General features: G+C 42.1%; 1 protein-coding gene across 1 annotated transcript in view; it reads left to right on the forward strand.

The window, feature by feature from the left end:
• Nucleotides 1-22207, forward strand: part of lama1 (laminin, alpha 1) — a 54447-nt gene that overhangs the window by 8198 nt on the left and 24042 nt on the right. The window contains exons 5-25 of the mRNA XM_044340243.1: nucleotides 248-438; nucleotides 4809-4988; nucleotides 5098-5187; nucleotides 5297-5414; nucleotides 6377-6555; nucleotides 6737-6830; nucleotides 6924-7081; nucleotides 8318-8458; nucleotides 8562-8720; nucleotides 13235-13336; nucleotides 13419-13633; nucleotides 13780-13891; nucleotides 16321-16431; nucleotides 18144-18271; nucleotides 18374-18460; nucleotides 18542-18753; nucleotides 20142-20248; nucleotides 20326-20506; nucleotides 20595-20731; nucleotides 20816-21049; nucleotides 21227-21370. Coding sequence (XP_044196178.1) covers nucleotides 248-438; nucleotides 4809-4988; nucleotides 5098-5187; nucleotides 5297-5414; nucleotides 6377-6555; nucleotides 6737-6830; nucleotides 6924-7081; nucleotides 8318-8458; nucleotides 8562-8720; nucleotides 13235-13336; nucleotides 13419-13633; nucleotides 13780-13891; nucleotides 16321-16431; nucleotides 18144-18271; nucleotides 18374-18460; nucleotides 18542-18753; nucleotides 20142-20248; nucleotides 20326-20506; nucleotides 20595-20731; nucleotides 20816-21049; nucleotides 21227-21370 — 3080 coding nt within the window. The remainder of the gene's footprint in view (nucleotides 1-247; nucleotides 439-4808; nucleotides 4989-5097; nucleotides 5188-5296; nucleotides 5415-6376; nucleotides 6556-6736; nucleotides 6831-6923; nucleotides 7082-8317; nucleotides 8459-8561; nucleotides 8721-13234; nucleotides 13337-13418; nucleotides 13634-13779; nucleotides 13892-16320; nucleotides 16432-18143; nucleotides 18272-18373; nucleotides 18461-18541; nucleotides 18754-20141; nucleotides 20249-20325; nucleotides 20507-20594; nucleotides 20732-20815; nucleotides 21050-21226; nucleotides 21371-22207) is intronic.

Consider the following 22207-nt stretch of genomic DNA (forward strand, 5'->3'; position numbering starts at 1 on the left):
CTGTCCACAACAACTGAGCTCACTTCTGAAGCTCTGAGCTCCAACAAAACATTAATAAATCTATTAAAACAGAAATAATATCAGTAAAACAGTAATGATGTCAAACAGTAGAGCTGCTGTCACTGCTGTCCTGCACCTTATTTTACTGGTAGTGGCCTGCTATTGGCTGATTCTCTGACATGTCACTGATATCTGCCTGTCTCTCTCTCTGTGTGTCTGTCTGTGTGTCTGTATGTCTGTCTCTCAGGTAACTGGATTCTGGAGCGTTCTTTGGATGGTGTGACCTTTGACCCCTGGCAATTTTATGCCATCAGTGACTCTGAGTGTTTATCTCGTTATGACATCACACCGAGACTCGGACCTCCGACCTACAAGAGCGACACGGAAGTGATCTGCACGTCATACTACTCCAGACTGAACCCTCTGGAACATGGAGAGGTGAGACAGACCTACACCTGTCTGTCTGAATGTACACCTGTCTCTCACTCTGTGCCCAATCACTTTCTCACTGATTGTCACTTAAATCAATTAAAGTAAACAGAAGAGGAGTTATATATAAAAATCTAATAAAAAATTAAAACCACTACTGCAACAGTACAACGGAATAAGAGAATTAAATGTGGACTCTTGAACATTAGATCTCTGTCATCTGAAGTCGTATTAGTAAACGATTTAATCTCAGATCATCATATTGATTGATTGTCTTACTGAAACCTGGCTGTGTCATGAAGAACATGTCAGTCTAAATGAATCCAGTCCTCCCAGTCATATTAATACTCACATTCCTCCAGACACTGGCTGAGGAGGAGGAGTCACAGCCTCATTATCAACTCTAGACCTGAACTTCATTATAACTCATTAGAAAGTCTTGTTCTTAGTCTCTCAGCCAACCTGGAAAACTTTACAGCCAGTTCTATGTGTTATAGTGAACCGTCCTCCTGGTCCGTACTCTGAACTCTGATCTGAATTCTCAGAGTTTTTATCAAACTTAGTCCTTAGTACAGATAAAGTAATTATAGTAGGTGATTTTAATATTCATGTGGACGTTGATAGTGACAGTCTCAGTACTGCATTTCTCTCATTATTAGACTCAACTGGCTTCTCTCAGTGTGTAAATAATCCCACTCACTGTCTGAACCACACCCTCCACTATGTTCTAGCTTACGGGATCGAAATTGAACATTTAATAATTTTTCCACAAAATCCTATTTTATCAGATCATTACTCAATAACTTTTGAATTCCTGTTACTGGATTACACACCATTAGACAAAAATGTCCTCACTAGATGTCTCTCTGATAGTGTTGTAGATAAATTTAAGGAAGCAGTTCCATCAGTACTGAATTCACTGCCATGTCTCAATACTACAGAGGACTCTTATGTTAACTTTAGTTCCTCCCAAACTGATAATCTTATTGATAGTGCTGCAGGCTCATTACGAATAACACTCGACTCCATCGCCCCCTTAAAAAAGAAGATAATAAAACATAAGAGGTTAGCTCCATGGTTTAACTCCCAAACCCGCAAATTAAAGCAAACATCATGAAAATTGGAAAGGATTTGGCGTTCCAGCAAACTAGAAGAATCTCACTTAGTCTGGCAAGATAGTGTTAAAACATACAGGAAGGCCCTCTGTAATGCCAGAGCCGCCTATTACTCAGCATTAATAGAAGAGAATAAAAACTGCCCTAGGTTCCTTTTCAGCACTTTGGCTGACAAAGAGTCATAACTCTACTGATCCATGTATTCCTATAGCTCTCAGTAGTAACGACTTTATGAGCTTCTTTAATGATAAAATTCTAACTATTAGAGACAAAATTAACCACCTCCTGCCCTCAACAGGCACCGTTCTCTCCCCAAACACAGGAACCTTAGTAACAGCTGTAAATCCTGACATATATTTGGACTGTTTTTCTCCAATCGACTTTCCTGAAGTAACTTCAACAACTTCTTCATCTAAGCCATCAACCTGTCTCTTAGACCCATAGACTATAAAAAATATGGATGTGGTCACTGTGAAGTCACCCATTGGTTTGTGAACTGCCGTTTTGAAGCCTCAAGTTTAGCGATTGGACCGTCACCATGTTTGATTTTTGGAGCCAGAAGTGACCATATTTGGACAAGAGAGTGGAGCTGACCATAGCGCTAGCTGCTATCTTGGTTAACACGGTACATTTACAATCTATGATTAACATTTATAATGCTAATGCTAATTTTTTGCTAGCAAAAAGCAGGCCTGAAACCGTTAAAACAAAATGTACTCACAGGAAAAACCGAACATCTGACTCCTTAGAGGATCTTTTATCACAACCAAACGCTGAACAAGACTTTCTTTAGGTGAACAAATGTTACAATTAACTTTCATGAACTGAAAACACACTGTGAAATAGCAGCAGCTACACCTATACTCTGTGAATCTGGTTACTCCATGGTTACGTAGCGACAGGTCAATCACAATGTAGCCATGCCCTAAAGCGTATGCTGCTTTATCGTCTGTTTCACTCTAAATGGGACCATAATTTACAAAATGAACATCATGCTGTAAGGAAGAAGACTTGAAACTAGTGATTGAAACCATAAACTCATTAGGAAAGTCTTTACTGAGGGAATAAATCAAGTGAGAAATATGGTCATTTTCTCATAGACTTCTATACAATCAGACTTCTTTTTGCAGCCAGTGGAGTCGCCCCCTGCTGGCCATTAGAGAGAACGCAGGTTTAAGGCATTTAGCTTCACTTTTCAGACCGAGAGCTACCCGCTATCTTAGACCCCATCCCAACTAGGCTGCTTAAGGAAGTCTTACCCTTAGTTAGCACTTCTTTACTAGATATGATCAATCTGTCTTTAGTAACAGGCTATGTACCACAGTCCTTTAAAGTAGCTGTAATTAAACCTCTTCTTAAGAAGCCTACTCTTGATTCAGGTGTTTTAGCCAATTATAGACCTATATCTAACCTTCCATTTCTCTCTAAGATCCTTGAGAAAGCAGTCTCTAATCAGTTATGTGACTTTCTACATAACAATAGTTTATTTGAGGATTTTCAGTCAGGATTTAGAGGCATCATAGCACAGAGACACCACTGGTGAAAGTCACTAATGACCTCCTAACTGCATCAGACAAAGGATTTGTCTCTATACTTGTCCTGTTAGATCTTAGTGCTGCATTCGACACAATTGACCATCAAATCCTTTTGCAGAGACTGGAACATTTAATTGGCATTAAAGGAACTGCATTAAGCTGGTTTAAGTCCTATTTATCAGACCGATTTCAGTTTGTATACGTTAATGATGAATCCTCCATGAAGGCCAAAGTTAGACATGGAGTTCCACAAGGTTCTGTACTTGGACCAATTCTATTCACCTTGTATATGCTTCCTTTAGGTAATATTATTAGGAAACACTCCATAAATGTTCATTGTTATGAAGATGACACCCAATTATATTTATCAATGAAGCCAGATGAAACCAATCAGTTAAACAAACTCCAAACATGCCTTAACGACATAAAGACCTGGATGACCTGCAATTTTCTACTATTAAACTCAGATAAAACTGAAGTTATTGTGTTTGGCTCTAAACACCTTAGAAACACATTATCTAATGATAAAGCTACTCTGGATGGCATTACCCTGGCCTCCAGCACCACCGTAAGGAATCTGGGAGTTATCTTTGATCAGGATATGTCCTTTAACTCCCACATAAATCAAATCTCAAGGACTGCCTTTTTTCACTTACGTAATATCACAAAAATCACATCCTGTCCCTAAAAGATGCAGAAAAACTAGTTCACACATTTGTTACTTCTAGGCTGGATTATTGTAATTCCTTATTATCAGGCTGCTCTAACAAGTCTCTAAAGACTCTCCAGCTGGTCCAGAATGCAGCTGCACATGTTCTGACTAAAACTATAAAAAGAGACCACATTTCTCCCATTTTAGCTTCGCTGCATTGGCTTCCTGTAAAATCTAGAATAGAATTTAAAATCCTTCTCCTAACTTACAAAGCCCTTAATGGTCAGACACCATCATATCTTGAAGAGCTCATAATACCGTATTATCCCACTAGAACACTGCGCTCCCAGTATGCAGCTTACTGGTGGTTCCTACAGTCTTTAAAAGTAGAATGGGAGGCAGAGCCTTCAGCTATCAGGCTCCTCTCCTGTGGAACCATCTTCCAGATTCAGTCCGGGGTGCAGACACCCTCTCTATGTTTAAGAGTAGGCTTAAAACTTTCCTTTTTGATAAAGCTTATAGTTAGGGCCGACCAGGCTCGCCTTGGATCAGCCCTTAGTTATGCTGCTATAGGCCTAGACTGCTGGAGGACTTCCCATGATGCACTGAGCTCCTCTCTCCTCCTCCTCCTCTCCATCTGTATGCATTCATGTAACATCAATGCATGTTACTAACTTAACTTCTTTTCAAGAGTTTTGTGCTTTATAATTAGTCATTTTTGCCCAATGCCACTGTTATTATAATTAGACATATTTCTGTTATTATTATTGTTGTTATTATTGTTGTTATTCTGCTTCTCTGTGTCTCTCCCTCCCTCCGTCTTTCTCTCACAACCCAGCCGGTCAAGGCAGATGGCGTCCACCTAGAGTCCGGTTCTGCTTTAGGTTTCTTCCCATTAAAGGGGAGTTTTTCCTTACTGCTGTCACCAAGTGCTGTTCATGGAGGAATGTTGGGTCTCTGTAAATTAAAGAGTTCAGTCTAGACCTGCTCTGTGTGAAAAGTGCCCTGAGATGACTTTTGTCATGACTGCTGTATAAATAAAATCGACTTAACTTGACTGACCTGTCTGTTTCTCAGATCCATACCTCTCTGATTAACGGTCGACCCGGTGCTGATGATTTGACCTCTGACCTCCTGAACTTCACCTCAGCTCGGTACATCAGACTGCGGCTGCAGCGAATCAGAACACTCAACGCTGATCTGATGACACTGAGCGCCCGTGATCCACGAGACATCGACCCCATCGTGACTCGGAGGGTGAGACAGGCTGTCTGACAGACAGACATTTTTTCATGTTTTCAGATGATTCAAACATTTCACTTGCTGTTATGTTGACTGTTGACCCTAACCCTGACCCTTTCTTCAGTATTTTTACTCCATCAAAGACATCTCAGTGGGCGGGATGTGTATCTGCTACGGCCATGCCCAGAGCTGCCCGCTGGACCCTGTTACCAAGGTAACGCCACACACCTGTACACCTGTCAACCACACTTGTGCACTTGTACAGTGTTCCATACTTCAACCTCTGTGTGTGTGTATGTATGTGTGTGTTTGTGTGTGTACAGAAGCTGCAGTGTGTGTGCGAGCACAACACCTGTGGAGAGAGCTGTAACGAGTGTTGCCCTGGTTACCACCAGCAGCCATGGCAACCAGGAACCGTCTCCGAGGGAAACACATGTGAAAGTAAGAGATACTGGGTGGACATAAAAATAGAAACACCATTCAAGAGTAAATAGTAGAATGCTTTGGTTGAGGGGGGTCAGTGTGTGAGGGGGGAGACAGACTGACCACTGCTCAGTGCAGCATGAATAGATGTAGAGCTGATAGTCACAGGTAACACCTATGAGCAACTGCTGTCACAGCTGGGGGGGGGGGCAACATACAAACTATACATTAACTGTTACAGATGTCATCTTGGCTCACAGTGAGGGAGGGGTCGGATAAATTAAAAAAGAACCTATGGGACAGCAGAAAAATCATTTAGTGTGGATACACTGAGTGAATAAAAATATAGGAACACCAGTACTCTGTAAAAGTCAAGTCACATTTATTTATAGAGCACATTTAAAAACAACACAAGCAGACCAAAGTGCTGTACAGAATAAAATCAGGTAATAAACAGAATGAAAGACTAAAAACAAAACAACCACATAACATATAGCACAAATCAACAAACATTGTTAAAGGCATAGAATAAGAACCATTTCAAGTGCATCCAAATGTTAAAAAATAAAAGTGTGTTTTGAGCCTGGACATGAAGGAATCAAGGGAGGAGGCAAATCTGATAGAGAGGGGGATGCTGTTCCATAGTTTGGGGGCTGCACGAGCAGCGTGATCCCTACTGAGTTTAAGATTTGTTCGCAGGACAGCCAGGAGCCAGGTTAGATGACCTGAGAGTCCTGGAGGTGGATAAGGGGTTAAAAGGAGAGGCCCTGCCCATTTAGGGCTTTAAAAACAAACAGTATAACCTTGAAATCAATTCTGAACCACACTGGAAGCCAGTGCAGTTCAGGAAAACAACAGTAAACACTCCGACTATGTTTGGGCTTTGACTGAACCATCACTTCATCACCAGGTTGAATCTTTGCATAAGAAGTTGATTGAAAACACCTGTCTCTCTCTCTGCCTGCCTGTCTGTCTGTTAGAGTGTAACTGTCACAACAAAGCAGGTGACTGTTTCTACAATCAGACTGTCGCCAACCTCAGGTTGAGTCTGAACATCCGTGGTGTTCGTCAGGGAGGTGGAGTCTGCATCGACTGCCAACAAAACACCGCTGGCATCAACTGTGAGACCTGCACTGATGGATACTACAGACCAGCACAGGTACTAACAAATACTGACAAGTACTGCAGATAATACTACAGACCAGCACAGGTACTAACAAATACTGACAAGTACTGCAGATAATACTACATACCAGCACAGATACTGACAAATATTGCAAATGTGTGGTTGTGCATGTGCGCATGTGTGTGTGTGCGTGTGTGTGCGTGTGTGTGTGTAGGTTTCTCCTTATGCAGACTCTCCTTGTATTGAGTGTAACTGTGATCTGAGAGGATCAGAGTCTTCAGTCTGCACCAGAGACGACACAGTGCCAGGTCATCATTATTATTAATATCATCATTATCATTGTTATTATTATTATTATCACTATTATTAATATTTCTGGTGTGTTTCTGGTTTGTCTGCAGGTGTGTTTGCAGGTCAGTGTGTGTGTAAGGAGGGTTTTGCAGGACGACAGTGTGACCGTTGTGCGTTTGGATATAGAGATTTTCCTCAGTGTGTTCGCTGTGAGTGTAACCTGGCCGGCAGCATCAACACTGACCCCTGCAGCGACTGCATCTGCAAGGTAAACCTGCACCAGTACCTGACCAAGGTTACCTGACCTGTCTGTGTGAGTCTGGACAGGCAGTTATATAATTAAAAACAGTTTGACTTTTAAAGCCCCACTCCAGCTGGTGTTACTTCCTGTTTAACAGTTAACGGTCTTTCTCAAACAAAGAATGGGGATGTGGTTGATAGTTGGACATAATCCTAACCTGTCCACTTACTACAGCATTAGCTATATAGACTAGGTTATATGTCAATAACACAGATATATGAAATCCATAGGTGAAATCAGACGATGATCATCTATACTAAGTAATGACACACTTCTTCCTCAGTGGCCAGGCCCGGTTCTATGAGTATGCAAAGGCATGCATTACACTCTCAGTTTAATATTTTGCATCCTCTTTTGAAATTTGAATAGCCTAATAAATGCCAACTCCCTCATAAAAAAGCAGAACATTGAGTTATAACCGATCAGTCTGAAGTGTGTAGAGGTGTGTGTGGTTATACTGTAGCAGCCTGGTGACATCAGATGATTTAATAAAGGTGAACACAGTGAACGGCCATGCGTAACGGCACTGCGCTCTGGCACTTCACTTCTCAGAGGCTGCAGATTTATCAACATATCAGTCCTGCTGCCTTCAGATGCTGCAGAGATTTAATGAACTGAAGGAGAAGCTTCATACAGTATAAAGCAGCCGTTACAGCAAATACTGTAAGAATCACCCACATTCATTTATAGATCAATGCAGACTGACTTACTGACTTTCCTGCTTTAACCACATTAAACTTTATTTTCTGTGCCAATTTTAGGTGGAGAGTGTTTAACTGAAATAAATTATTTATATTTTAAGCATTACTCCATTGTTGCAGCACATCTGCAGCAAATATTTAGTTTGAAACACAGTCACTTGATACTGTATCAGTGATGCTCACAAAAACAAAGGGATTTTATGAGGATGACATATGACTGCAGCGTTCTACTATAGTCATATGCCATTGTTAAGTTTTAGCTTAAAATTTTGAATTTTGAGTGTAAAATTAAGTTGTTTGTCAACAAACATTTTGTGAACAGTGTGGCTAATCAATATTGTCAGGAAGTGACTCAGAAAAATATGAATTATCTTAAAAATGCCAAAATACACTGTAGGGGGGGCCTTAATCCATCAGTTTCAGTTAGAAGGTTAACCACACAGTTCTTATTGAATGTTAAAGGTGTTTAGTGTGCTGACGGCTCACCTGTTCTCCTCCTCAGGTGAATGTGATGGGAGCACACTGTGATCTGTGTAAACCAGGTTTCTACAACCTGCAGGCCGCACATCCGCTCGGCTGCACCGACTGCTTCTGCTTCGGTGTGTCCGATGTCTGCGAGAGCACCGGCTGGTCCACAGTACAGGTAACACATACACCTGTACACAAGTAACACATACACCTGTAGGTAACACAGTGGCATAAAGTATTATTTCTGAAAATTTGTCCTGATGATGATTTTTTTGCAGATGCTTCATACAGACGCTTGGCTCCGCCCCTCTCAGTCCCACCAGACACACCCTGTTGTCCATGGCAATGACCTGCCCATTCCCAGGAACACCTCCTCTGGCCACGCCCACCAACAACTGCTGTCATGGGCAGCGCCCAACAGTTTCCTTGGGAACAAGGTGGGTTATTGTCTGTCTGTCAATTCAATTCAATTCAATTCAATTTTATATGCTTTATTGGTTTGACATTTGACGTGTTGCAAAATCACAATTATGATTATGAAAGACAGTGTTAAGGAATGAAATTAACAAAAATAATGTGAATTAAAGCACAGCACCTGTAACTTCCTGTTGCTGGTAGGTGGCGCTATGACTATGACTCAATATTGACATGTAGGTGTGTTCAGGCTGAGATTCTTATCAAGCATGAGAAATTTGGGGCAGGTTGGACAATGTACATTCGAGTTACAACAATTTCCTCGTTCATGGCGAAACATTGAAAGTTGCTGCGTCACCATGGCAATGGTTAAAGTAAAACACCTGCAAATGACAAAAACTGCATAAAAATTGCACAGTAAATTTAAAATGGCCGATTTCCTGTTGGACTGAGGCTATGGCTCCAGGAGGCTTTTTTAAAGTCTGGACATGACACATGTGCCTACCACACTTTGTTCATCAACATCAAATTTAAAGATGGGGGCTTTGACTTTGAAATTTTGTAAGGGGTGCTATCGAGCCATTTTGCCACACCCAAGCCCAAGACCTATATCAGATCAAGTTCCGGCACTTCTGATGCATATGCAAAGTTTCATGAGTTTTCGAGCACCTTTAGCCTCCCAAAAATATGATTCTTTTGGAATAATAATAATAATTCCTTCAGATACAAGTGCGCCTTTCGTGGGCCCTAATAGCAATACTAGTTAATAGAATAATATATGTACGGGCACATCTACATGACACACTGCAATGCATTCCTCTTCTGCACAGAGACAATGCCTGGTACTGCACCGATTTCCTTTCCTCATATCCACAGTTTGTCAGCTCCAAACATCTTGCCTGTACAGGTTGTACTGCATGCTAAACACAGTTGTTTGGTGAGGGCAACTGTGGATGGGTCACTAGTGACTGTTTCCAGACCTTTGTTTGAAAGTGGGCCCTCATGATTTGTAGAGTCAAGGCATCCTTTGTTGGTGATAAAGTATCAACATTGGCTTTCAGTTTCTGAAACAGGGATACAGTGAACTACATGGTTTGAGGTGCTGGTTGATTTTGGATCAGTTTGCATACAAACTGTTCTGCCAACGATAGAGTAGCAGGACTTGGTACTTCATCCTCACCAAAATTGTGGAGTAGGTAAGCTTACTGCTGGAACACTTTCCATGAAGTCCATTTTCCTATTTCGGTGAACCAGCTGGTAGTATCACATCCAGTGATAGCATGAAATGCTAACAGACCATTAAGCATCTCATATGGCATTTTGATATCATTTATTTTTTATTTATTTTGTTTATTTGATAGGGACTGAGCACATTAATCAACATCAGTATACAATACAAAATGTAAATATGCTGGAGTTAGCAAAAATGGTCATTTACATCCATAGTCCCTAGGCAGGTAACGAAAACATAAACAGTTTAAATAACAACATGCAAATGCAAATATAAAAATACACAGCATTAAAGGACAAAATAAATTGTACACATGTCCAGTTAAAAATGATCACAGTTCTAATTTGCCTTGAGCCATTGTTTGAGATGAGACTTAAAGGTATTTAAAGTTTTTAAAGTTCTCAAAACTCAATAAATGATATTTTTCCAGGATGTTACAATGATGGAACTTAAGTGTTTTGTTTTGTTTTATCAAGAATTTTTATAGCTTTCTTGGAGTAATTCTATTGGTTTAAGTGTTGTTACGCCTGCAAGTGACCAGCTAGTAAAATAGTGTTATATGTGTGAAAAAAACATTGAGTGTAAAAACATCCTGATAGCATTCACTATCAGAAAGGTCCTGATTTGCTTAAAGTTTTGTAAATTAAATTTCACTGTATTTGACACCTTTTACACATGACTTTTACATGTTAATGTGTAGTCCAAGATACTTGAACTCATTTAAAATGTCAAGTTCCTCCCCTCTCAGGAACATATTAGAGCATGTCACCTTTACTGGTTACTTTGTAACATACACATTGTTTTTTTAGTGTTCAAATAAAAACATGATTTAGTAAGCCAGTCCTGGACATGGGCAATTGCAGATGTAAGAGGTAAGGAGGCTTCTTGGACATCTTTTGTACGTGTACAAAATTACTGTATCATCTGCATACATTCGAATATTGATGTTTTGAAATGCATTGGATAAGTCATTAATATATAGTGTGAATAAGATTGGTCCAACAATAGAGCCTTGTGAGACCCCTACAGGACAGTCAAGGTAAGAAGATTTGGTGCTGTCAATACAAACACATTGCTTTCTATTGTATAAGTATGATTTCATCCACAGGATAGCTTCTTCAGAAAAATTAAAGTGAGTTAATTTAGATAAAAGGATCTGGTGGTCAACAGTATCAAATGCCCTTTTTTAATCAAGAAAGACAGCACCGACATAGGAACTCTTATACAATATGCTTTTAAATTTTTCGAAGAAGACACAGTTTGCTGATTCTGTGGAATGGTGGGCACAGAACCCAAATTGCATAGGGTGCAATATGGGTTGCCACCCACTTCTTAGCAATCTTATATATAACCGGGGGGATGCTGATTGGTCGATAGTTAGCCATGTCTATTTTATCCCCAGATTTAAAGATTGGGGTAACCATGGCCACCTTCCAAGCTGATAGAACAACTGTTTGCCTGAATGACAGATTAACCAAATATGTAATCGGGCGTACTAGAGAATCCTTGTGCAATTTCAAAAAGTTGGTGTCAAGCCCGTAGGCATCCTTAGCTTTAGAGCTTTTCAGTGTACCGATAATGTTGGCCACTTCTGGTTCTGTTATTTCCTCTATTTTAAAAATAGGCTGTGCATGTTTAATAGGACTATAGGTATCATGACCTTTGATGTATCGTAGTTTCTTGGCTGTTCCTGCTTTCATCCAAATTTCTTGGCTCAGTTGGTGTGTAAATACAAGAAGTAATACCAGCACATCTGTGTCCTGGCACTGAATGATAAGCCTCTGATACCCTTTGGTTGTTTCATCAGCTGCATGTAGAAGTATGCAGGTATCAGCTTCTTCATGTACAGCCTGTAGGTGAGAAACACCAATCCCAGCTGCTGATGCCACCTTTTCAGGATCATCAAAACCTCCCCTAATAACAGTTTCCTGAATTGTGCATGTGCTTCCTCAAGCTCATTTGATAGGAACTGGATCAGGTTGACTTTGTTTTCATTCATTTCAATGAAACTATTCCAGTTAGCAGATAGATTTACATCCCTGCTACTCACAATGGTGCAAACCTTTCAAAGAGTAGTGCTTCGTTTAGCTCTTGTTCCACTTGTTATGGAGTTCTGTTGGTACTAATCAAACACTAGATCCACTCTGGTGATGTTCCCATGTAGATTAGTTGTCACTCTCCGTGTGAACTCATCAGCATAATCCCCAAAGGCTGATGCATTTTGAGGTTTTTCCATTGCTCTTACTAAAGCCATTCCATCAATGATAGTGCATGTTTTCACATTGGATGGACTGAGCTCTGTGTCCATTGCACCAACTTTTAGTATGGTGGCTAAGTCTGCTTTGTTGGTAGGTCTGAGCACTCTATCTGTTGTGGCATTGACAGGGGGACTGCACACAGTTCCTTTTGGACAAGCTCATCCATGTTGACCTCTTTGCTACTCTCCATGGATACAATGATGCAGCGGAAAATATCCCTGTCAGGCTTCACACACTTGGCTCTGAGTTTTTCACGCTTAGCCTCTGCACTGTAGAGGCTTGAGAATGTTTTTGGTTTTCTCTTGGTGAAGCTGTAGTGGAAATCTGTGTTCCTTGTAGCCAGTTAATTTTTTACCAACTTGATGATCATTTGTTTGCCAGACTCTGCAGCATTTGCAAGGTACTTCAGTATATGTAACACTATATTAGAGATGGCCTTTCACATTTTTCGCGAGTTTCATGGCCACTATAGGTTCTGCTACACAGTTGAAAGGGGAGGGTGAGGAGAGAGGTACTCATTTGGTTGTAATCTGCAACCTCACTACTCATTGCCACTAAATTTTACACACTAGTGCTTGAAAAGAATTTGGCAGTAATGTGAAAAAGTCTGATTTTACCAGCTTTAAGTATACAATGATAAAATTACCCAAAAATAATTTTCTGAGATGACAACATGGCACACATATAAAGAGGTTAAATATTAATACTAGATAGGTTGTCTGATTTTACCCAGTGGCATTATCTTAATTTGCAATTGGGCCTCCTGACTATATGTCTTTTTTTGTTGTAGCAGAAAGTGACGTATTTAGCAGCCAACACTGCACATTCTTTCTTTTCCCCCAGAATGAGGGGTAATTCCTCCCTTTCTATCAGACTTTGCAATTCTGGGCATTTTTTTCCAAATTTTGGAAAGTATTCCTCCATAATATTTCTGTTGTTTTGACATTGTGTCACAAAGGGTAATGTCTTTCTCAAAAACCTGAGAAAGACATTAACAATATAACTGACTTTTATCTGTCTCACTTACTCTCTGCCTGTCTGTCTCTAGCTGGTGTCCTATGGAGGTTTCCTGAACTACACTGTGGTTTATGACATCCCATTGGACAATGAGGATCGTTCTCTCCCAGCTCACTCTGACATCATCATGGAGGTGAGAAGATGTTATAGTTCAGATTAGGTCTGTAACAACTACATTACCCAGACGGAACTGATTCCTCCTCTCTCATCTCCAGGGTAATGGTCGAGCCCTTCGTCTCTCACCACCTCTCCACCTCTTCCTTTCGCCACTGGCTGGGCGCTCAGTTGCCATAATGATGGTCCCACAGCAGTTCATGGACATGCAAACAGGCCGTCTCATTAACCGCGACGACCTGCTGTCAGTCCTTGCTGATGTGACATCACTGAGGGTCAGAGTTCACCTGAACACCTCTGCTGATGGGCCGATACGGTGAGGACTCAGTAATCTTATTACATCTAATATGACAATAATCTGATTACACCTAACACAACAGTAATCTGATTACATCTCACATGACAGTAATCTGATTATATTTAAAATGTCTCTGTCTTTATGCCTGTCTGTCTTTCCTTTAGGCTCAGTTCAGTGTCTCTGGATGTTGCCGATTCTGGTGCAGTTTCTGGTGTTCAGGCAGTTGCTGTGGAGACATGTGAATGCCCTTGGGGTTACAGCGGCACTTCCTGTGAGGTCAGCAGTTCATTTCAGTCACCTTCATCCAGTTACTGTCAGTAATAATTGACCCGTCTTGCAGGTGATGATGTATGGCCCTTGCTGTTTTGCCAAGAGCTTACTGTTGGAAGAGGAGACAAGCAACAGGACTTTTTGGCCAGGCTGGAACTCACGGTGCAAGCCTGTTGGTCATACCAGTTCTTCTGGCTTTTCTTGGGCTCATGCAGGTTGACCTCTGCCTCCTCCTGATACCTTGCCAGCCAATCTCTCATTTCAAGCTCAAACTGCACCACCCCTCTGTCACTTGGAGTGGTGGAAGAAGCTTCCCAGCCCTAGCCATGTAGCAGCTCAAATGGGGAGAAACCCGTTGAGGCCTGGGGAACTTCTCAGTAGGCAAAGAGCAAAAATGGCAGCCAACGGTTCTAACCTTTGCCACTGTCATCCACAAACTTCTGCAGCATCCACTTCAGCATCTGGTTGAATCTTTTAAGAAGACCATCAGTCTGTGGGCAGTATGGCGTGGCCTTGATTGCTGAGATGCCCAGTTGTTTATGGAAGGGCTGCATCAACCTGGAGGTGAAGTTGGTCCCCTGGTCCATCAGGATGTCATCCAGTATCCCCAATCTGGACAACAGTTATACCAAAACATGCAGAAAAGTGAGAGCAGAGGGTAAATGGGTGGCATAGTCACACACACCAAGATGTACTGGTGACCACTGCTGCTTTTCACCAAAGGGCCCACAGTGTCCATGGCAATCCTGTAGAATGGAATGAAAACAACAGGAAGTGGCTGCAGAAAAGCTTGGTCAGACTTGCAGGCAGTGCATGTTTTCTGACATGTGGTGTATGTGGTGCAATATTTCTGAATGTCTGTGTACATGGGGGGCCAATAAAAGTGTGAACTGATGTGAAGATAGGTTTTATGGTGGCCAAGGTGTCTGGCCCATGGGAGTGTGTGTCAGGTGCATGACCAGTGATCTATAGCTAGCAGGGATTACCAGAAATATTTTCAGATACTTCCCACATTTTATTGGACAGCAAACTCTTTCTTTCATGTTCTGTTGGCCTTAGCTGATTCTCAAAGTGGTGCTGGCAACAGGATTTTCTTTACCCCTTAGTGCCTCCCTCACACAGATTACTGTCAAGGTCTGGGAGTGGTTGGACACCAGCTTTTGTCAGGGCTCCAGTGATCACACCACAAGAAACATTCACATTGACCTCCCCCTTCTCCCCAGAGTCAGTTTCCACTGGCAGATCTTTTTCCTGCAGTAAGTCCATGAGTACAAGTAAGTCCCATCTCAGGATGGCATCTACAGGCAAGTTTTCTACCACCCCAACGGTCATCAGGTGAAGTTGTTCATCAGTGGTATCAGTTAAGTTAGCTTTGGGATAAGGATGCTTATCCCCATGAATACACACAATGTCCTCTTGTCTGCTGTAATCCACAATGCCTACTGGCACCACACTGTGTGTACTTAACCAGAGTCATGAATCTACCAGTATCCAACAGAGCAGTAACCTGCTGGCCATTGACAATCACAGTTTTATAGTGCTGAACTCTCACTTCCTTATCCCCAGAGGGCCCCACCACAGGCCGGGGTGCATTGCAAGTGTCTGTGACCTTAGCTTTGTGTATGGGACACACAGAAGCTTTGTGGTCTGGCTGCCAGCAATAAAAAGAAACAAGGTCCTTACCAGATGCTTGTTGGTTTGGGGCAGTGCTGGTGTTACCTGGAAGCTCCTGGCTATTTTCTTTTTGCAGGCCTGGGCTGGGGTGGCTGTAGTGTTGGCTGTAGTGTTGTTGGTGTGGTGCACTGGTTGAGACATGTAGCTGGCCCTCCTCTCCAAGCATTGAGGTACTGTAAAGCCAGCTTTGTAAAGCCACAAGTCCCTCCACTGGTGCATGTGCCTTCACCCAGGTCCTCACTTCAAAAATCCAGGGCTGGTAGAGGCCCTTAAGGTGGTGGTAGGTCTCAGTGGTGTTCTCGCCAGGTGGTACTGTTGAACTGATGACGGTATGTCTCTGGGGAGATGTCAAACTTGGTCAGCAGCACTGCTTTCAGGCCTGTATAGCAGTGGGCTCTCTCTTCATCCATTCATCCAATGCCTTCCCAGACAGCAGTGGAATGAGTCAGCATGCCCAATGACTCTCCAGACATTTCCAGTATTGTCAGTACAGTTATTACACTGTTATTACTGTCAGCACTGTTATTACTGTCAGCACTGTTATTACTGTCAGCACTGTCTTGACTGTTATTACACTATTGTTACTGTCAGTACTCTCACAGATACTGAGGATAACATCAATCCATGTAATGCAACTTTGGACTTTCTGTTTTAAGTCTATTTTGTTCTTTTTCTGTTTTCATATTTGTCTTTGTGTGTGTGTGTGTGTGTGTGTGTGTGTGTGTGTGTGTGTGTGTGTTTCTATGTTTTGTGTGTTTCAGTCATGTCTTCCAGGCTTTTACCGGGTGGGTGGAGTCTTGTTTGGAGGAAACTGTATGCAATGTGAATGTAACGACCACGCTGCAGAGTGTGATATCAATGGAGTTTGTTTGGTGAGTTTGAAAACACAATCAACAAACAGGGAAATTAAAAAGAGACAACCAATTCTGGAAGATGTTTTAGTTTAAAAAAATATGCAGGCAGTGTTTCATCAAATCAATTTAACATCAGTGTAGAAGTGAGTGGAGGTAATGAGTGTTAACAGTGTGAGGATGACATCACTCTGTGCGATTTTATCAAGACAAACATCAACATGAACATATATTGAGTTTGCATCAACAGGGTAACAGAGGAACTGTAATATTAGCCTGCTTTCTCTGGAGGAGCATTAATTTTTTATTGAAATGTGTGAGATTTGAACTTGTAAGAAGCCAGATGTCCACATTAAACTGTCTGATGAAAATATGAACTTTCCCTTCAGACAAACATTAGATTTACACTCTGAGACAAAGTTTATCTTCCAAAAGTTCTTCTGTTTCAAACTCTGCAGCCACAGAGCTGAAATCAGACAGAAAAATTCATTTGTCAAATGTCAAAATTTAATATAGTAACACAATAACAAAACCTGACTCAAATTCGGCAACATCACTGTTGGTTCATATGAGATGCACGCAAGGATATTTGTCTACCTTTCTTCTGGTCATGTGGTCACATTTCACAGACTGAAGACCAGCAAAGTAATCTCTGGTCTTCCAGTAGTTGTTGCAGAGCTTTGAGGTGTGTTTGGGGTCATTATCCTGCTGCAGTATGAATCCTTCTCCACAAAGATGTAAACCAGAGGCTCCAGCATGTGTGTGAAGAATGGAGCGCTGCTTCTCCTCGGTCAGGGGGAGTCAGTTCCCTGCAGGTGTCCATACTCACTGATTTATAGTCGTCTTATTTATTCTTCTTATTATTATTATTATTATTTTATTTGTATGGAACCTTTCATACAAAAAATGTAGCTCAAAGTGCTTTACAGCAAACGAAATTACAGGCACCAAATGCTTCACATCAAACAGACATAAAAGACATAAAATGAAAATAAAACATTTAAATGTACAGGGGAGGGAAAATAAAACATTCTGATAAAAGATAAAATAAAGTGAAAATACAATACATAATAATAACAATAATAATAAAATTAAATGAAAAGTTAAAACATAAAATACATAGAATGTATAAAATCAAGTAAAATTCAACATTTTAAAGAAGTGCAGTAGTGTTTAAGTGTGAAGTAAACTGAGACAAAAGCCAGTTAAAGATGAAGAAATAAGTGTTTAGTTTTCTTTTGAAAAATATCTAGTGAGCTGCTTCCCTGATATCTATCAGTAGTTTGTTCCATAGTTTTGCTGCATCCCTGATTTTCTTTTAGCTGTTGCTGGAATCTCCAATGAATCAGCAGCAGATAATCACAGTGGAAAATAGTTAACAAGAGAGATAGCAATGAAAGACTATAGATCTGTGAGTGCCGCTGTTTTGCTTGTTTGATTTGCTGCAAGTGTCCAACTCCAGACTTGAATATTCCCACCATCATGTTGGACTGCGTCGTCTCCTTAATTTCACCCTTCTGTTACTGCCATAAATATCAGACTGGGATTCATCAGTAAATAGGACATTTTTCCAGTCATCCGCTGTGAAATGCCGGTATTTCTTATCCCACCGTGAGCGTTTGGCCTTGTTTCCCTCCTGAAAGTGGTTTAGACTCTGCTGCTCTGCTACAACACAGCCCTCTTTAGACTCTACTGCTGATTGCAGTCTTGCATTCTTTATGTCTGTCTCTCAGGGTTGTACCCATAATACGACCGGTCCTCACTGTGATCAGTGTCTCCCCGGTTTCTATGGCGATGCCACAGAAGGAACAGCTGAGGACTGTCAGCGTTGTCCATGTCCTCTGACAGAGCCGACCAACAGGTGACATCACTGATTTAAACTATCACTATAAAGACAAAAGTCTCACCTGTGTGTGTTGCTGCTCTTAGTTTCAGTCTCACCTGTGTGTGTTGCTGCTCTTAGTTTCAGTCTCACCTGTGTTCTGGACACATCTGGGAAGGTGTCATGTGACCAGTGTCAGGATGGATACACAGGGACCAACTGTGAGAGGTGAGGATGACTCCCAGGTAGATGGACCTGTCAGAGGCAGTGGACCTGGTGTGACACCTGTCTGTCTGCCTTTGTCCACAGGTGTGCCAGTGGTTTCTATGGTAACCCACAGGTAGTGGGCGGAACCTGCACCCCCTGCGAATGCAACGGTAATGTGGATGTCAGCGAGGCGGGACACTGTGACACTGTCACCGGGGAGTGTCTGCGTTGCCTTGGCAACACTGCCGGCAGACACTGTGAGGTCTGTCAGCTCGGTTACTATGGAGACGCCGTACAGGCTAGGAACTGTCAGGGTGAGACACACACACAAACACATAAATACTGTACCTGCTGTGACATCACTTTTAGGGGCGGGGCCTCAGTTCTCCCTCACAGGCAGAGCTCGCTAGCGCCTTGCTGGCCAGCCGAGGTACTGCAACTAAAACACTGTTATAATGAACTCTGCAGAGACAAACGCAGTGTTTTTAAAGGTTACAGACGCCCCAGAGAACTAAATGATCGGTTTCAAAGAGAGGTGAAATATTCTATTTTTCTATTTTTTTAATTATTCTATTATTCTATTCTGCAGTATCAACCTTCAACCTTTTAATAGACCAAACATCCTGAAAACTGCTGAACGCAAACACACACACACTGATAAAACACAAATACTTTCTCTCTCTCATATTTGTAACAGAGGAATGTTGATCTTCTCAAATCCAGATTAGATTTGACCTCTGACCTCTTTGGTCTGCTGTGTCACATGACTGTGTGTGTGTGTGTGTGTGTGTGTGCATCTATGTGTGTGTGTGTGTGTGTGTGTGTGTGCATCTATATGTGTGTGTGTGTGTGTGTGTGTGCATCTATATATGTGTGTGTGTGTGTGTGTGTGTGTGTGTGTGTGTGTGTGTGTGTGTGTGTGCATGTGTGTGTGTGCATCTTTATGTGTGTGTGTGTGTGTGTGTGTGTGTGTGCATCTATATGTGTGTGTGTGTGTGTGTGTGTGTGTGTGTGTGTGCATGTGTGTGTGCGTGTGTGTGTGTGTGTATGTGTGTGTGTGTGTGTGTGTGTGTGTGCATGTGTGTGTGTGTGTGTGTGTGTGTGTGTGCCATCTATATGTGTGTGTGTGTGTGTGTGTGTGTGTGTGTGTGTGTGTGTGCATGTGTGTGTGCGTGTGTGTGTGTGTGCATGTGTGTGCATGTGTGTGTGTGTGTGTGCATCTATATGTGTGTGTGTGTGCATGTGTGCATGTGTGTGTGTGTGTGTGTGTGTGTGTGTGTGTGTGTGTGTGTGTGTGTGTGTACCATCTAGTGGTGACATCACCAAACTGCAGTCTGGTGAAAAATTGACAAATTCTGTTGATGAAACATTATTAATACAATGAAAAGATCAGGCACCTGAAGAAGATTCATCAATCATTATTTTCTGATCAATCAGGAAATCATTAAATAAAATCTTCAGCAACAGATGAACAAGAATCTGCTGTGAAATTATTAAATATCATTACAGGTTAATAAAACTTATTAAATGTCATTAAAGGTTCTTGTTTCATTATTGTTTTATTATTATTACTGATATTACTCATGCCAATACTATCAATAATATTAGTATTATTGATGATATTTGTATCAATAATGTCAATAAGTTTTACCTCAGTGGGCTTCATGGTCAGACTGACAGTAGGCGGGTCTCTCTCTCTCAGAGTGCAGCTGTGATGTCAGTGGCGCCATCTCCAGTGTGTGTGATGTCACGACGGGTCAGTGTATGTGCAGAGAAAACGTGACAGGACGCACCTGCAACCGCTGCCAGGTGAGACACAAACACACTCACCTGTTTATTCTGCAGCTTTCTAAACATTCATTCATTCATTTGTTCTTTTTTTTCAGTCGGGGTTCTTCGGGCTGCAGAGTGGGCGGGGCTGTCAGGCCTGTGGCTGCATCCAATCAGGGTCTCTGTCTGAGTCATGTGATGATGAGGGACGGTGCCAGTGTGTGGAAGGCGTGGCTGGAGACAAGTGTGACCGCTGTAGCCGTGGTTACTATGGTTTCCATACCAACAGATGCACAGGTAGATAAAAAAAGGCAACATGTCAGTCAGGCTGCTGATTGGTGGACTCTCTCATCTCTGATTGGCTGTGACTTTCTTCTCCTCCCAGCATGCAGCTGTGATCACACCGGCGGGAACTGCGACCCCGAGAGTGGCGAGTGCATCTGCCCCGCCCACACAGAGGGAGACACCTGTGACAGGTGTGAGACAGGTTACTGGGGTCACGACCCTGTCACAGGCTGTAAGGTACAACACATGCACACTAAATGCACACAAATACACACAAATACACACATTTAAACACACACTAACAGCCTCATCTCTCTTCAGCCATGCAGCTGCAATGCAGAGGGAAGCTCCGCCCCTCAGTGTGATCTGACCAATGGGCAGTGTCGGTGCAGAGACGGCTTCTCTGGCAGGTTATGTGACCAGTGTGCCCCTGGTCACTATGGTTTCCCAGCATGCTCGGCGTGTGGCTGTGACATGGCGGGAACAGAGGAGGAGTTCTGCAACACGACACTGAAAGTGTGTGATTGTCAACACACTGGAGAGTGTGTGTGCAAGGTAACACTGTGTGTGTGTGTGTGTGTGTGCAAGGTAACACTGTGTGTGTGTGTGTGTGTGTGTGTGTGCAAGGTAACACTGTGTGTGTGTGTGTGTGTGTGTGCAAGGTAACACTGTGTGTGTGTGTGTGTGTGTGTGTGTGTGTGTAAAGTAAACTGAGTGTGTGTGTTCGTTCAGGTGGGCGTGGCCGGCCGGCGCTGCGAGGAGTGCATCTCTGGTTGGTTCGGTCTGTCGGCTGAGAGTCCAGACGGCTGCTCTCAGTGTTTCTGCTCCGGACTGAGTGGAGACTGTGAGGAGCAGGGAGGCCTCAGCAGAGTCCCAGTGAGTATAGAAACACACATATATATAAATATACTGGTTCATCTGGTTTACCGGTTTTAATTTCCTCATACGATATGACTTTTTCATAAACCGCCGTACTGGTGCATAGCTGAAATAATTGCTGTGACTCTTCAATAGGCATCAAAATATATAATTGCTGTGAAGAGCACTATGATCTGGAATATATAGAGATTAAGAACAATAAACATAAACAATTAATAACCCACAGCTAACTCTGTCTAACAGGGCACACAACAATCTGTGACACATAACAATTTGTAACACTAATAATTGTACATTTACAAAATGACACTGCCAAATGTCATGCTAACGCTAACGAGCCAGGTAGCTCCGTAACTGAGATTCGGGCGAACGAGGCCTCGTGATTTTTAATGAATTTATTCAAAAGTTTGTGAGTCTGAATGTCAGTAAACACAGGAACTGTCCACCTGTAGCAGCATTATAGCTCACTACATCTGGTCAGTCTGCACGTCGGTTTGTTTACGTCTGAGGCTGCAAAGAGTTCAGTGTCTGTTCATGCTAGAAAAGTAGTAATTTAGTGGATTAAATGAGATGTTTCCAGAGGAGTTCAGATACACACTGAGCAGCTTTCATACTGCTGGATGATCCTCACACAGTTACATGTTGTAATCTCATTTTTCTTACTATGTGGCGCTGACTGTTTGGTCCAGTGGCCTCGCTCTTTTATTCCAGTTGATTTTTTCAGAGGTGAAACAGTCTCCAGCACAACAATGTTGGTAAATGCTGTAAATCCATGTTTAGTAGTTACACAGCTGAAATCAATCTCATCCGAGAGGCAGCAACAGGTTCGACTCT

The sequence above is a fragment of the Thunnus albacares genome, chromosome 21, assembly GCF_914725855.1.
Source record: "Thunnus albacares chromosome 21, fThuAlb1.1, whole genome shotgun sequence".
In the NCBI taxonomy this organism is placed as follows: Eukaryota; Metazoa; Chordata; class Actinopteri; order Scombriformes; family Scombridae; genus Thunnus; species Thunnus albacares.